Below are 16,394 nucleotides of genomic sequence, written 5' to 3'. Positions count from 1 at the left end.
CATCAACCTACCACCCCACATTTTCCAATGAAAACCTTAAATCACTGTGATGGATACTCTCCAAGTTTCAAGATGTTGACAGTCTTTCGTATTTACATCTGGTTGAAAACTTCCCTTTTATTCTTGTGGAGAAGACTGTTGGAAAAGTGGAGAAATGGGGTTCAGGTAAAGTATTTGAGCAAATTGAATAGATAAGATCATAGTTATGTTAGTAAGAACTGAATAGGATGGAAAATATGTGTGCCTAGGCAATGAGAAAGTGAGCAGGAGAACCTAAGTAGGTGGCTGGTTTGGTTGTTAAGTAAGAGGCTATATTGACTGTCTGGGATGGGCTGTGTAATTAAATAGTTGAATAGATCTTAATAATGGACTGGGGTGGTGTTTTCCACACCTGCAGGAGTGTGGGATGGAAGTGAGTTGGAAGCATCTTTGGACACACAGAGCTCTAGATACGGACACTTACCTTGAATGTAGGAGCTGCATCATGTTCACAAGCAAGTGACCTGATAATTCAGCATAATCAGAGGAAAGAGAAATAGATTTTTAGGGCAGCATGTCTGCCCAAAATTAAAAAATTCAAAATTTAATACTCAGACTTCGTGTTCTACCTCTGGCAGTGCTATCAAAAGGAGGGTTTTTAGTTTCATGGAATAGTGATTTTTTTTCAGGGAATATTGTTTCCATTATTTAGGCTGTGCATACCAAAGAAGGAGTATAATAGCGTAAACCTTTAGGTAAACATTTTTAAGGTATTGGAGAGACCAGAACCAATAAAGAGGCCAATTTTATCCTTGAACAGAGAGCCAAGATATAGATACAAGAGAAATAATGAAAACGGGTTTGGAGGTCCAGAAGAAAATTGAATATGGGAGACCTTCTACCATAGGAAGAGTCAAGATAGGAGCATACTTCAGTGGTGTAGACTTAGTGATCTCTGGCTTGTGCTATTGAATGACTGCCCTAAATCTTTTTTTTAATGCAATTTTATTGAGATATATTTACACACCATATAATCCATCCCAAATGTACAGTCAGTGGCTCACAGTATCATATAGTTGTGCATTCATCACCATAATAAATTTTAGAACATTTTCATTCATCCAAAAAAAGAAATAAAAATAAAAAACCAAAAACATCCCATATGCCTGTCTCCCCCTGTTGTTATTTTTTTTTTGTCTTTACTTTATTACTCATCTATCCATACATTGGATAAAGGGATTGTCAGTCACAAGTTTTTACAGTCACACTGTCACAAGACAAAAGCTAGATAGTTAGACAATCATTATCAAAGATCAAGGCTACTAGACTACAGTTCAGCAATTTCAGTTATTTCCTTCTAGCTATTCTGATACACTAGAAACTAAAAAGAAAGTCTGCATAATAGTCAGTCATAATTATTTGTTAAATCCTAATTTCTCAGTTACACCTCCTCCCTCTCATTTGAGCATTATCTCAATCTTGAGTGATAGCTGGTCAATGACCATTATAATTTCATGCTGAAAAGGGATGTTGACCTTATGGGGTAGAGAAATGAAACTGGTTGATGTTCTTGGAGAAACTGGTACCTCTGAATTTCAGGACTTACCTGGCATAGGAACAATCTTGAGTCCTTAAGTTCCTGAAAAAATAAACTAAGAAAAACTTTTATAGAATTGTAGATAGAGCGAAAAATAAACTAAGAAAAGCTTTTATAGAATTGTAGATAGAGCCCAAGATATTCTTTACGGTTTTAAATAATGCTGTTGGTTGGGGCTTGGCATACTGTGGCAATTTGCAATATCTGGATAAGAAGCACTTAAGAATAACTTCAAGAAAGACCTCTTTACTACTCTATTTGAAATCACTTAGCCACTGAAACTTTTTATTTCATTATAGAGCAGTGAATTTTGCCACCACAGTAGAATATTAGACAAAGCAAATAATCCCTTCTGTGACTGTTTGGAATGTCAGTTATGAGTTTCTCCTTTTATATCTGACTATTTTCTTTAAGAGGATACACCAACATTTATTATGGTTCCATTGTGAGGAAGGGGGGAAGCGGTCAGGAAGGAATGGAGATATGGTTGGAAATACCTTTACAGGAAATCAGAGATGAGAGCAACTCAGGAAGGCCAAGGCAAGCTTACACCATTGTTCATTCACACATTCAACAGAGATTTATTGAACAACTACTGTGTGCACAAACTAAAAATAGGCATGGTTTCTGTCATCAGGAAACTTACAGTCTTAAGGCTGAGACAATGTTAAGCACATAAACATACAACAAAGCAGTTGAATAGAAACCAAGGTGTATCATGAGGGAAAAGGTGCTATAAGACAAAAAGAAGGACTACCTTTTTTTAAACTATTTTTTAATTGTATAATGTAACATATATATAAAGCAAAGAAAGAGAAAAACATTAGTTTTCAAAGCACTCTTTAACAAGTAGTTACAGGACAGATGCCAGAGTTTGTCATGGGCTGCCATACCATCATCTAAGATTTTTCCTTCTAGCTGCCCTGGAACATTGGAAGCTAGAAGGAATAAATATATATATATTTTAATCATCACAGTCTACTGTGAAAAAAACAACATATATACTAAAAAGCCATAAATTTCAAAGCATAGCACAACAATTAGTTGTAGAACAGATTTCAGAGTTTGGTGTGGGTTACAATTCCACAAATTCAGTTCTTACTTCTAGCTTCTCTAAGATACTGGAGTCTAAAAGAAATATCAATTGAATGATTCCACCATCATATTTGTTTGTTAAACCCTACCTGTGTAACTCTACCATCACCTTTGATCTTTCTGTCCCTCTCTTTAGGTGTATTTTGGCTATGCCCATTCTAACTTTTTCATGTTGAAAGGGGCTGTCAGTAATAAGGGGTAGAAAGATGGAACTAGCTGCTGTTCTGGAGAGGCTGGGCCCTCTAGGTTTCAGGATTCATCTGGTCCAGGACTCAGAGACTCATCTGGAGGTTGTAGGTTTTTGAAAGTTTGCAAAGTGCATGGAATCTTTGTAGAGTCTTATTTATTTCCCTAGGTGTTCTTTAGGATTGGCTGGGATTGTTTTGGTTGGGGGTTGGGAAGCTATGTTAGGTAGCAGTGTCTAATTGAGGCTTGCCTAAGAGTGACCTCCAGAATAGCCTCTCGACTCTATTTGAACTCTCTCAGCCACTGATACTTTATTTGTTATACTTCTTTTCTCCCTTTTGGCCAGGATGGAGTTGTTGATCTCATGGTGCCAAGGCTGGACTTCCCTGGTCATCTCCCATGCCACCAGGGAAGGACCACCTTTTAAGTAGTTCTCCAAAGAGGTGTTTCTAAGATGAGAACTAAAGAATGAGAAGAAATATTTTGGTGGAATAGTTAGGGATGGGAGTTCCAAGCGTAGAGAACAGCACATTTAAAAGTCTCTGGAGTGGGAAATGAGCTTGGCCTTCCAGGAGCATGGAGAAGGCAGGTGTGGCCTGGGATGAGGATGGGAGAGGCTAGCAGGTACGGCCACTTGTAGACCATTAGTTTGGTCTGTTTTCTGCTCCGGAAGGAAGGGTAATGCAGGTTTTCCCATTTCCTAAGTTTCTTGGAATCTCTAGATATCCTCTGTGAAATTTCCCCATGCTAGGGCATCCCCCAGGGTTCGTCCGCTTTCCCCTTCAGTTAATGTTACTTACTTGTTGAGGGATAATATACAGGAAAATTATAATGAAAGCAAAACAGGGAATTTGAAACCAGGAGTCATTTCAGGTGCTAAAAAGCATGAAAATCTTCCTAAGGGACTATAAAATGGCTTTAAATGGAATTGGTTGTAAATAGATTATCTTGCTTGCTTTTTTTGTGGTGCATACATGTAAGTATTGTGAGGCTAAAGAGCTGATGGTGAATATAGCAGAGTAGTAGGATTAAAAACAAAAATATTGATTAATCCTGAAAATTGAAAACTGTACTGTTGGATTGCTGAAGTTCTGGGGAAGGTGTTTGCAGGATTAAGTGAAACCATTTCTTCAGGCTGTCATCCTGACCCCAGTTTTTTTGTTTTAAGCCTCCTCAAGGTTGGGAATCGTAAGAGAGCATCAAGGTGACTTCATACCACCTTGCATCCAGGCACCCCTCTTGCTGTTGAATTCACTCTGTCCTTGGTGCCCCCTGCAGCATCTCTCTAGCAGGATTGAGGAAGTGTCCTGGTGAGCATGGCTCGTTTAGTCTCTCCTAAAGACTCTTCCTAACTACCTCTCCCTCCATTTTGAAGAAATGAATTTTGAACTTAGGTGGGTGGGGTCGAGTAGGACTTGAAAGATAAGAGTGTTAAAAGGTGTTTTATAAACACTGTGGTTCTGATCCTTCTAATCTTTTACTACCTGTAGGGACAGGTGAATGCAGAGAAGCTTCTGGCAGGAAAGGCTGATTTTTCTCAAGGTTACAGGTTATGCAACAGAGCAGAACATCTTTGAAGCTTGAAACTGTGAAAGGCATTCAGAGCAGTTTGTTCACAAAGTATATTACACAGAAGTTTCCCTTTACAAGATCTTATGTGCTTGAGTATCATCAGGAATTTACGTGCTAGCAAGGTAGCCGGGATATCTGGCATGAACCATTAGCACTGAACTGTAGTTAAAGTAAGCAGAGTTTTTAATTGCGTTTTTTTAAAGACTCTATTTTCAAAGTTTTCCTGAGGTGCCAGTCTGAAGCAGTTTATCTTCAGCAGCTGGTTTTGAATAGTTTGCTTTTAATACAGCTGGTTTTGAATAATATGGCTTTTATATCTAGTCTGTAACTATAATATGAACTAATGTCTATGATGCGGGGGGGGGGGGGAATGAGAACATTCTCTCTTTATCCAACTAGAAAGTGGAGATTAACAGTGAATAACAGCTTATATGAACCAGGTCGTGCTGAGTTTGCATCTGAGACAATGACCAGACAGATGAAAGGAGAAGTAAAATATATTTTTAGTATATGAAGACTACTTTGAAACACATTGATTTCCCCCTTTCCACCTATAATTCCAGTGGGACAATTCAGTGGGAGGTGCATTTGCTCTAATTCAGTATGTAAAATATTTACCTATTTATTTTACTTTATAATATTCATGAGAAATGGCATGTTGATGATTTGGCAAAGGGGAGTAGCTTTGAAAACCATGTCTGTGGACTATTTTTTAGCGTATCTCAATTCTGCCTGAATGTATGACGTTATGGCTGAAGCCCTCCAAGAGGGGTTCCACCTTTGTCTTACTGTGGCCCACAGAACACTCTTTTCCCCCAGAGGTGTGATTTTCTGTTGAAATTGGGGCTTGAAGACATAGTTGCTTTGTTTCAGGTGGTTCCCACAACACAACATGAACAATCAAGTTCTTATAATTTTTTGGTGCACAAATTTAAACCACAAATAGTGTCAAATCAATTAAAAACTTCAGTGAAGTTCTAAGTCAAGTGCAAGTTAAGTGAAATGATGAAAGAGAAGGATCTCTCCTGGGATTTATGGACAGCCTGTAGAATCAGTTTTGAAGAATAAAGGGCTTCTATATGTGATAAGAAAAGGTGATTTTCATACAAGAATTTATACCTTTTCTTTTTGAACTTATGCATGGTTTGTCAATGGTTTGATTGTGGACCAAGTTATCTCTCCTGGCCATCAGTAAGAGGTACTAATAAGGGCATAGAAGACACCATATGGTGATGTGGAGTCAGCACTGGAGCAGGGCTAGCAGGTAGGTTCAAATGTCTTCCTTCTGACTCCTTTCCTTCATCCCCAGTTAAATACTGTATGATTTTTGCATAAGTAACTATGCAAAATATGTAACTATGCAAATAGTTACACCATAGGTAACTAGGGTGTATATCTCCTCACATGAGGCAGTGTACAGCTCTGAATTCACGCAGCCTGAACTGAATCCCAATTTACTGCTTCTTAGCTCTGTAACTTTGGGCACATTAAAGTTACTTAAGGTCTTTGTACCTCAGTTTGCTCACCTGTAAGATAGGGAGAATAGCACCCATGTGTGCCAGTTTGAAACTGTTGTGTACCCCAGAACAGCCATGTTCTTTAATCCTCATTCAATATTGTTGGGTGGAATCTTTTTAATTAAGTTGTTTCCATGGCGTTGTGACCACCCAATTGTGAGTGGGAACCTTTGATTAGGGATTTCCATGGTAGGGTTGCTATTCAAGGTAGGGTTGTTAACTGGAGTCCTTTAAGAAGAAACCATGTGGGGAAAAGCTTTAGAGTCCACACAGCCAGAGACCTCTGGATATGCAGAAAGAAAGCACCACCCAGGAAGCCTTATGAAATGGGAATCCAGGAGAGAAAACTAGCAGACATCACCATGTATGTTCCCAGCTGACAGAGGTGTCCAGAAACCAAAGACCCCAGCAGACACCAGCCACATGCCTTCCCAGCTAACAGAGATATTCTGGATGACTGTAGCCTTTCTTGAGTGAAGGTCATCTCTTGTCGGTGCCTTAATTTGGACAGTTCTATGGCCTTAGAACAATAAACTTGCAACTTAAAAAATTCCCTTTTTAAAAACCATTCAGTTTCTGGTATATTGCGTCCCAGTAGGTTCGGCAAACTAAACCACCACATCATAGGGCTGTGGTGAGAATTAAGTAGGGTTAATATGTGTCAAGTTCTTAGAATAGTGCCTACAATGAGATTTTGTCATCTCTGTGATCCTCCTTTCCAGGTTATAGTCTCTTACTCTTTCTCCTGCTGTTAAGCTGGCTTTGCCAGTGAGTGACAAATAGCACATATCTAATGTGTTTACAAGAGAGCCAATCAGAACAAGGAGATGGACCAAGGATGCCAAAGGAAGAGCCATCCAGACTGTGGAGGAGTTCAGGACAGCACCTGCTCAGTGTGCACTGCCTATATCCTTCCCTCGATGTTTAGACAGCAATCCTTGACTCCTCAGAAAAACCAGCTCCTCCCAGCCTCATGGTAAACACATGGTCCACAATCTCTCTCCAATAACATGTGTCATATAGTTGGTTATCACTGACGCAGGGGTGGGGTTTCCTTTAGGTTCACCAAGGTCTCCAGGCAGTATTTGCCAGTTTTCCAGCACTTTCCAGGGTCAGCGTCAGACTCAGTCACGGTGACCAGGCACCTTGCTAACTGATTCCTTTCGTGATAACTCGTTGAAACTTTTCATTCTGAAAAATTAAAATCTATGCATATCTCAAATGCTTAGCATTTTTCTGAGGGCTCATATGACTACCCTCAAAATAACCTAGTGAGAAATAAGAAAAACACTAGCTTTCACGCTGCTCACCCCAAATCAACAGACATTTTATTACTTGTAAAAGCTTTTGCAGAGGATGGGCCATAGTGGCACAGCAGGCAGAGTTCTCCCCAGCCATGCCAGAGACCCGGATTCAATTCCCCGTGCCTGCCCATGCGGGAGGCGGATAGTTTTTGCAGATGTTTTCAGTTGGAAAAAAATGTTTTTATGGGACAAGCTTAGAGAGCTTGTCTGTCCTTTACAGAATTTACTTAGTGGTTCTTCCTATGTGGTGGTGAACCTCATTCTCTTAAGTTTGGGTTGTTCTAACTAATTTTCCACTAAGAAATACATACTCAAACTAGAAGGCCTTCAAGGCCATCTCTGGGCAAAAGAAGGCTATCCTCCTACCCTGCTGCAGGCTTGTAGACTGGTAAGGGGCATTTCTGAATCTGGAGGGGGTTTAAGAAGATGGACAATCTGGGAATCAAAAGCCAAGGGGAGGGCATATAAAGTTGTGCTGATTGTCTTGCAAGTATCAAACATGAAAATTTGTCACATCTCATGAGTGAGGGAAGAACCATCCTATTTGATAAGGTATTAAATAGACTTCACAGTGAACTAAACTGTGAAAACAGTATTCTTTATCACTGAAAATTACTAATCCAAGGAGCCCAGAAAGGACCATTCACTGCTGGTGGTCAAAACCAAGTACCCCAGGGCAGGCCATGGTGGCTCAGCAGGCAGTTCTCACCTGCCACGCCAGAGACCTGGTTTTGATTCCAGGTGCCTGCCAATGCATTAAGAAAAAAAAAAAAGTACCCCAGTTTTTTGGCAAACAAACATGGAAATTCCCTTGACCACTGACTACAGGGTGGCCGCTAAAATAGCTGTGTGCGGCTGCCACCTTGTGGTCAGTGTCAGGCAGTGTATATGTAACTTGCTAGACCCTCTGTGTGAAATATGTTAAGTCTGAAGATATTTTAACAAAATATCTTGCCTAGTTACTTACTGCACATCTCTTTTCATCTCCTGACGCAAAAATTCTGCCTTGGCAAATTTCTAGTCTGAACTTTGCCCTCTCACTCTGCCACCAGACTGATCTTCTTAAAATATAAACCTAATTGTCTTTCCCTTACTTAAAGCCCTTTAATGGCTGTGCATTTTCCAGGTTCAAAATAATTTCTTGGCAGATCCCTGAGCCAAAGTCCTGCTCTCAAGACTGCGTCTTTGTAGGTGTTTTTTTCTCTTCCTATCCTGCTCTTAGCTAATACCTGGTGATCCTTAAGATTCATATCAAGTATACCTCCTCAAGGAAACCCTCTGATTTATATTAGGTTCCCTCTTAGACACATTCATGGCTTACCTCCTTCATTACACCCCAAATCCTCTTTGAAAAAGGAAGAGAAAGAAAAGGATGACAGGAAAACTAGAAGGAAGAGGAAGAAGAGAAGAAATATTAGGAAATGTATCACACTGTTTTATAACTAGGTAAGTTTCTTTCTCTCAATAAAACTGGAGAGTAGGAACTGTCTTTTATCTCTGTATTCCATATGGAATAACACAGTGTCTACCATATAATTGTTGTTCATCAATTATTAGAAGGAATAAAGACAAGGAAAATAAAAGCAGGTAAAGACATCAATCACCAAGCATTCTTCTTTAAGTATAACAAAGCTCAGAAAAGAACAAAGTAAAGCTCAAGGAGCCCTAGATGAAGAGAAACTCCATCTCCTCCATCAGCAGCACTTATTAACTGCTCCTTTATGCTAATAACTACTCATTATTAGGAATAGTTTCCCTTTCTCCATCCAGCCCATCCCGCTGCCAAGCTAATCTTTTTTTTTTAACTTTTTGTTTTTGTATTATATATATACAAAGCAAAGAAAGAAAAAAGCAATAGTTTTTAAAACCATCTTCAGCAAGTAGTTACAGGACTGATCCCAGAGTTTGTCATGGGCCACCGTACGATCCCCTCAGATTTTTCCTCCTAGCTGCTCCAAAATATAGGAGGCTAAAAGGAATAAATATTTTTTTTACCATCACAATTGACTTTTTTTCTTTTTTTGTGAAAAACAGCATATATACAAAAAGCAATAAATTTTAAAGCCTAGCACCACATTTAGTTGTAGAACAGATTTCAGAGTTTGGTGTGGGTTACAATTCCACAATTTTAGGTTCTTACTTCTAGCTGCTCTAAGATCCTGGAGACTAAAAGAGGTATCAGTTAAATGATGTAGCAGTCATACTCATTTGTTAAATCCTATCTTCTCTGTACAACTCATCACCTTTGATCTTTCTATCCCTCTCTTTAGGGATATTTGGGCTATGGCCATTGTAAGTTTTTCATATTGGAAGAGTCTGTCACTAAAATGGGGTAGGAAGATGGAGCTATCTGATGTTCTAGAGAGGCTGGGTCCTCTAGGTTTCAGGGTTTATCTGATCCAGGGACCCCATCTGGAAGTTGTAGGTTTCTGGAAAGTTACATTAGTGCATGGAACTCTTGTGGAAGCTTATATATTGCCCTAGGTGTTCCTTAGGATTGGCTGGAATGGTCCTCGTTGGGGTATGATAGGTAGCAATATCTAACTGAAGCTTACATAAGAGCAACCTCCAGAGTAGCCTCTTGAGTCTATTTGAACCCTCTCTGCCACTGATACATTATTAGTTACACTTTCCCCCTTTTGGTCAGAATAGAATTGTTGATTTCATGGTGCCAGGGCTGGACTCATCCCTCGCAGTCATCTCCCACACCGTCAGGGGTACTTTCACCCCTGGATGTCATGTCCCATGTAGGGAGGAAGGCAGTGATTTCACTTTCAGAGTTGGGCTTAGAGAGAGTAAGGCCACATTTGAGCAACAAAAGAGGTCGTCCAGAAGTAACTCTTATGCATACCTATAGGTAGGCTAAGCTTATCTTCTATCTGCATAAGCTTCACAAGAGTAAGCCTCAAAATCAAGGGCTTGGCCTATTGATTTGAGTGTCCCTAAAGTTTGACATAGTATTAGGGGATACCCTGATGGTAATGTTTAATAGTTCCATGTTTTTTCTCCCATCCCTCAAGGGACTTATCTGGTTAATCTTTTTTAAGCATGGCTTCACTCATACCATTTCTTTATTCAAGCTGTCCCTTTACAAGAATTAAATATTCTTTAGTCTGGCACTTCAGGACCTCCAGAGCATAACCTCAACCCAACCTATGTTTCTCACCACTTTTTACATGTAGCTTAAGTACCATCCATATTCTAGGTACTTGGCAAGTATTTGCTGATAAATGTAAATACTTATTTGGAGAGGCAGTTGTGACAAAAACATATCCTAAGAATTTCAGTGAAAAGCTTTATCCAACTTTTCTGGGTACAGGGCACTGTGCTGTTCAGTGTGGAGCCATCAAAGCAGGCATATATTGTTCTGTGCCTATAACGAACTAATAGTCCAGTTGGGGAGAAGACAGAAATGTCAGAGACATTAATGACATGGTCAACAGAAATGAACAAATGACAAGGCAGTGTGTCATTAATTGCCCCGTAAGTGGTTCAAGAATGTGATGGTGATTAAGTAGGATAATATATACAATAAAAGTGCTTCTACCCTATAAAACTTCCAACTGCAGATTAGTCCTGCACTCTACCTCTCTTTCCTACATAGGACATAACTGTGTTGTTATACTTCGTATGTTGTAAGTATTCTACATGTGTAGCTGAATGAGCCTGTCATACAAAGCCTTTCATCTCTACCTTCCCGGCCTCATGGGCTTCCCACCCTTGAACTCCAAGCTTCAGACATACAGATGATAATAAACCATGTTGTTTAGCACACATGTTCTCCCCATCTCCTTTCTTATCTGTCTGGAAGACTACCCTTCCTTTAAAATTCAACATAGAGTTTCTCAGTAAAGACTTCTCTGATACCCTAGGCAGAAAATTAACCTCCGCTCCTGCTGAGCCTCCACTCTCAAACATGTAGTTATTACGTAGACTGAAAGGTTATTGCTCACATGTTTCTGTCTTCTATGGGACTGTGATACACCACCATGGCAGGGACCATGTCTTTTTCTTTTTTGTATTTCTGGCACCTAAACACAGTATCTGACATATAGTACATGTCTCGTAAATGTTTATTGTTGGTTGCAAGTGCTTAACACATTATAGAAACTTAGTAAATTTTTTTGGCTCTAAATTGCTAAGACATAGGCATTATGAGTTCTGAAGACGGTGATATACCAGAATGAACGGAGGCTTCATAGAATAGGTAGGAATTACTGGATTGGACCTTAAAGGTTTGTACACTTAAAATGGGTGATGTAGTAAAAAGAATTCCAGGTGGAATAGCTCAGTGTCTTTGCCTGCTAGCAGGTCAACCATCAGGGGTACAGTCAGCCACAACATAACGGAGATAGCCATGAAGAAAGCAAAGACAACCACTAGGCCAGCACTAAGAAAAAAAGTCATCCATTGTAGAGAGACTGAAATATCTCTGAAGAATTCTACACTAGATAACTAGTTGCATGTCTAAGATATACAAAATATTTAAGAAGTTTGTAAAGGTTTTCATTTGGAATATTTAAACTACTGAAATTTTGAATTTTTAGAAGCATAGGTTTTGATATTTAAAACTTGTTTTGAGAGGGAAAACCGCTTTATCTTTGTTTAAAAGTAATGAAACAGGGCAGTGCAACAGTGGCTCAGTGGCAGAATTCTTGCCTGCCATGCCAGAGACATGGGTTTGATTCCTGGTGCCTGCCCATGTAAAAAAAAAAAAAGGAAATAAAACAGTATTATTAGTTGTACTTGGACAGTATTAACAGCTACATTGTATAGTAAATTTGGAAAATCCTTCTAGAAAATGTTCAACTGCTTTTTCATACATTATGTTTGCATAATTATTAGATAGCATTTGTGTTAATACGTAATCGTTAGTAGAAAAAGGTTACATTTTAAACTACTACCTATATAAACTTTTTCTCTTTTCCCAAATGCCATGTTTTTTGTGCAGATTTTACAAATCTTGGATTTACCTGACTACTGTCTCACTATTTGTGGGTTTTTTAGTAGTTGAGTATTCTTATGGTAAATAAAATGTTACTTCTATACAAGTTCTTCCTTTTATCAAAAGTTAATTTTAATCTCACAGTCTACATTATGCAATTTATCTTGCTTCTTTGTAACAATGTGTGGTCTGTATGCCTTTGTGTATGACAACTAGATACACAACTATACTAGAATTGAATTGGCAATTCTGTGAAATGCAGAACTTGTGTTAATTTTTGAAGATAATTTTGTTTTGTGGCAGGGAAGCCAGTGAAAGCACGTGACTTTTCCTGCTGAGAACAGAGGGTGTTATAAACAGGAATGAATCTGGCTTTAGGGTTAATTAGCCTTCTTGAAATCAGATATCCTGTATGAGCACTAGAATTTCAGTTTGCTAAGGCTGCAGAATGCAATATATCAGAGTGTATTGGCATTTATAAAGGGGATTTATTTAGTTACAGATTTACTAATTTGGGAAGGCATATGGTGAAGTCGACTGACCCTCTCTCTCAGCCTCTGGATTCAAATGGCTTTCCCTGGAGCATGCCCTTTCTGCATCTCTAAACGTCTAGATCTGGGTCAGCTCTGAGCACTAAGCTGAGGTGTGGTGGACTGCTGAGCTCTCTTCTAAGCCTCCAACTGATTAGATTAAAACATCACCCATTGCAGAAGATACTTCCCTTGGCAGACTGCTGAAGTAGTCAGCCATGGATAAAATCCACATACTTATGATTTAAGTCTACCCCAACAGAACAACTGGGCACCATCCCCTGGCCAAGTTGACACCTGAACCTATCACAACTAGTAACTAAATATTGAGTATCAAATGATAAAAGTTTATATTTGAGAAATGTCTCAGATTTCTAAGTTTTTTTAAAAAATCAATCCATGATGTTTGTGCCATAAATATAAGTAAAAACTATATTAGGAAACTAACCTATTTGAAAATGTGTCTATATTAAAAGGAATTTTCACTTTCATTTCTGAGTCATACATGTGACAGGATTACAAAGAGTGGAAACATAACTTGCTTTGAGACAGTAGACAAGAGTGTCACTAATATTATTATAGTCTGTATATTCGCATATATGGACTTAAGTCAGGATACCAATGTTAACACAAAATTTGTAGGGTATTTTGAAATCATTTTGAGTATTAGGTCAGTATTCTAGTTTGCTAGCTGCCAGAATGCAATAATGTACGGGAAATGGAAGGCTTTTAAAAAGGGGAATTTAATAAGTTGCAAGTTAACAGCTTTTAGGTTGTGGACTGTCCCAATTAAAGCAAGTCTATAGAAATGTCCAATCTAAGGCATCCAGGGAAAGATATCTTGATTCCAGAAGGCTGATGAAATTCAGGGTTTCTCTCTCAAGTGGAAAGGCACATGGCGACCACAGTCAGCATTTCTCTCTTGGCTGAAAGGACACATGGCAAACACAGCCTACCTTTCTCTCCAGCTCCTAGGAGACATGTTTCCTTCTTCATCTCCAAAGGTCACTGGCTGGTGGACTCTGCTTCGTGGTTCTGTGGCATTCTCTTTTGTGGCTTTCTCGTGACTCTGTCATTCTTCTCTGCTCTCTCTCAATCTCCTCATTCTCCAAAATGTTTCCTCTTAATTCCAGTATACTAATCAAGACCCACCCAAATGAGTGGAAACACGTCCTCACCTAATCCAGCATTAATAACCACTCTTGATTGAGTCACATCTCCAGGGAGATGATCTAATTAAAGTTTCAAACGTGCAGTACTTAATAGCGATTAGAAGAAAAGGCTGCCTTTACAAAAGGGAATTAGGATTAAAACATGGCTTTTCTAGGGTACGTAAACTTTTTCAAACTGACATAGTCAGTTGGTAGGTTACGATGGCTAGAAGGCACTTCCCATGTTTTAAAACTATATGAATGTAGGAAAATAACTTAATACAAGATAGCGTTATACTTAAAGCCAGTGGTTTTTTTTTATAAGTTGCTAATAAAAAGTATGTGTGTGTGATTTGCATTGACTTGTGGATAGATTTCATCTATTATAAGTATGAATTCTCAATTTTGATAGTCATATTTTGCTTTTGAGGGCCCATTGTTTTGAGGAAACTGCTATCTAACAGTCATTATCTGTTAGATTTGAACAGATTTATTCTAGTTAAACCAAATCGAATAGATGAAGTCTGGTTAAGCCATCGTCTCAATCTGTAAACTTGTTTTGAGTAAAAAATTTTTCCATCCCCCCCCCAACAAAAAAACATGATGGTAGGGGGAGAGAAAACCTGCATAACAAGGGTCTCAGAGGTAGATGTTTTAATGGAGCCAGGGGCTTACCTAAAAGAAGTAGAGAGAGGGCCCTGAAGGTGGGGTGTGCATTAGATGGTTGAAAAACCTCAAATGCACTCAGGTCTCCTATAGATTGTAGGTGCCATTTAAAATGTATTACTTTTTAAAGTCATGATGACTTGATCAAAGTGGTATTTTATAAAGATTCTCTAGGGTAACCCTTTGTTCCTTCATGAAAATGGGGAGATGTACTGTGGCCCTGCCTTCATTTTTTATCTTGGTGTTCCCTTGGTTTCCTCCATGAGCCTCATGTGGTCAATTGAGGCACTTAGAATACAGGTGTGAAGACCCTCTACAATGTAATACCTCAACTTTAAGGGCTGGATCTTTCTTTTTGTAAACGCAAGTTTTCCTTTTGGCCCAGTTCTTGACCTGGCTCTGAGTGTTCTCTGATCCTTTGAGGCCATTCAGCTCTGTCCTGTCCCTCTGCCCTCGTGACTGGTAATGACCCGAAAAGCAGCAACAACCACACAGCAGGTGGTCCCCCAGAACTGAGTCACTGCCCTGGGAACAGTGCTTGGTGGGGCCGTCTCAGGCAAATGGGATTGGGCTTTATAAGGGCTCTTTCAGTAACACATAGAGAGCAAACGGAAAAAAAAAATCCTTCTTTGTTGATGTTTGTTTTTTTTTTAATCATATAGAGTCTTGTTGAGTTGATAAGAAATTGATATGAAGTCAATTGAAGGACCAAAAAGGAAATTATCCTAATAGTTTTTAGCTGTATCTTGGGCAAAGCACAAAAATGTTTTTCCCACAAATAATGGTTATGGCAATTTCATTTAGACACACCAAAATTGTCCATTTACAGATATCTTTAAAAGTAGAAATGAAAAGGATTTTAAGACTATGTTTTAAGATTCTGTTTGGCCTTGTTGTTAATTAAGGAAGCTCCTTTAAGGAGTTAACATGACATTGATATTCTCTAGGAAATGAGCAAAATGAGGGTTGGGGTCTTTTTTAAAAATTATTCATAAATACTCTAATGGGTATTTGAAAAATTACCATGCTTTCTGCTCATTCCCAGAGAAGAAAAATATATAGTGTTGCTTTTGAAAGGAGGTTTTCTTGTTGTTTTTGTTTTTTAACATGTCTGACTTGTTTACTACACTGATGAATAGAGATGATGACCTCAGTCTAAGAAAAAAGCAAGTTAACCATATCTTTCCTTGACTGGGAAAATAAGCCTTTATCAAGTAGCAATAGAAGAAATGCAAGTCTCACTACCAGTCATCATTTCAGCTAATCAAAAATTTCCAAAAGCAAAGCAAAACAAAAAGCTCTCTACATTTTCACAGTTGAATAATAACTCTTAGGAAATGCTACCAACTTACTCAGTTCTTAAAAGGCCATAAAAAAGTTTAGTGACATCGCTTCTCAGCCTTTTGGCTAAGATCAAGTGTAGTATCTGTTCTTATCGGTTTGGTGTCTGATGCGTCCTCTATCCGAGGACAATATATTGGGTGGATTTTTGGGACAGGGAGATGGAATGGGAGCTTGCTCCGTCCACTCCACGCATCGACCTGGTATTGCAGTACTTCCAGAAATGGTGCACCAAAAAAAAAAAAAAAAAGTCTAGTGACAAACAATCAGTTGCCTAAATGCCAATGTTATATGTGATTAACTATACTGTCACCACCGTGAGCTTTTGAAATTGGAAAAAGTAGCATCACGTCTCTTGTTTTTGTTTTATGGAATTTTTTAAACTTTTTAACTTAAAACATATTTAACTCTTCTTGACTTTATGTACCACATGCCCTGTGAGTGCTGTACAGCTGAAGTATAAGCAAAAACCCAGTCATTTTCTTAAGCAAGTAAAAACTCTGGAGTGTAT

The 16,394-nt window shown here is 38.8% G+C and overlaps 1 protein-coding gene and 1 non-coding gene across 50 annotated transcripts in view; both read left to right on the top strand.

Moving 5' to 3' along the window:
• Positions 1-16,394, top strand: part of LOC143660720 (uncharacterized) — a 298,041-nt gene that overhangs the window by 252,164 nt on the left and 29,483 nt on the right. For 36 of the 49 annotated variants that reach the window (XR_013164392.1, XR_013164998.1, XR_013165040.1 and 33 more), the window contains one exon: positions 1-16,394. This exon is cut by the window's right edge and continues 13,246 nt beyond it. Coding sequence is in view for 2 of the 49 variants with exons in the window: in XM_077134501.1 (XP_076990616.1) it covers positions 1-50 (50 nt within the window). In the remaining 47 variants the exon portion in view is untranslated. The other 13 variants (XR_013164299.1, XR_013164295.1, XR_013164261.1 and 10 more) reach the window with 5 other exon arrangements.
• On the top strand, positions 15,930-16,120 carry LOC143653892 (U2 spliceosomal RNA). The gene has a single exon (XR_013161599.1). It is a non-coding gene; the product is annotated as a U2 spliceosomal RNA (small nuclear RNA).

This window comes from Tamandua tetradactyla, chromosome 1 (genome assembly GCF_023851605.1).
Source record: "Tamandua tetradactyla isolate mTamTet1 chromosome 1, mTamTet1.pri, whole genome shotgun sequence".
NCBI lineage: Eukaryota > Metazoa > Chordata > Mammalia > Pilosa > Myrmecophagidae > Tamandua > Tamandua tetradactyla.
The sequence above is the reverse complement of the archived record's forward strand: the minus strand, read 5'-3'. Positions and strand labels throughout refer to the sequence as shown.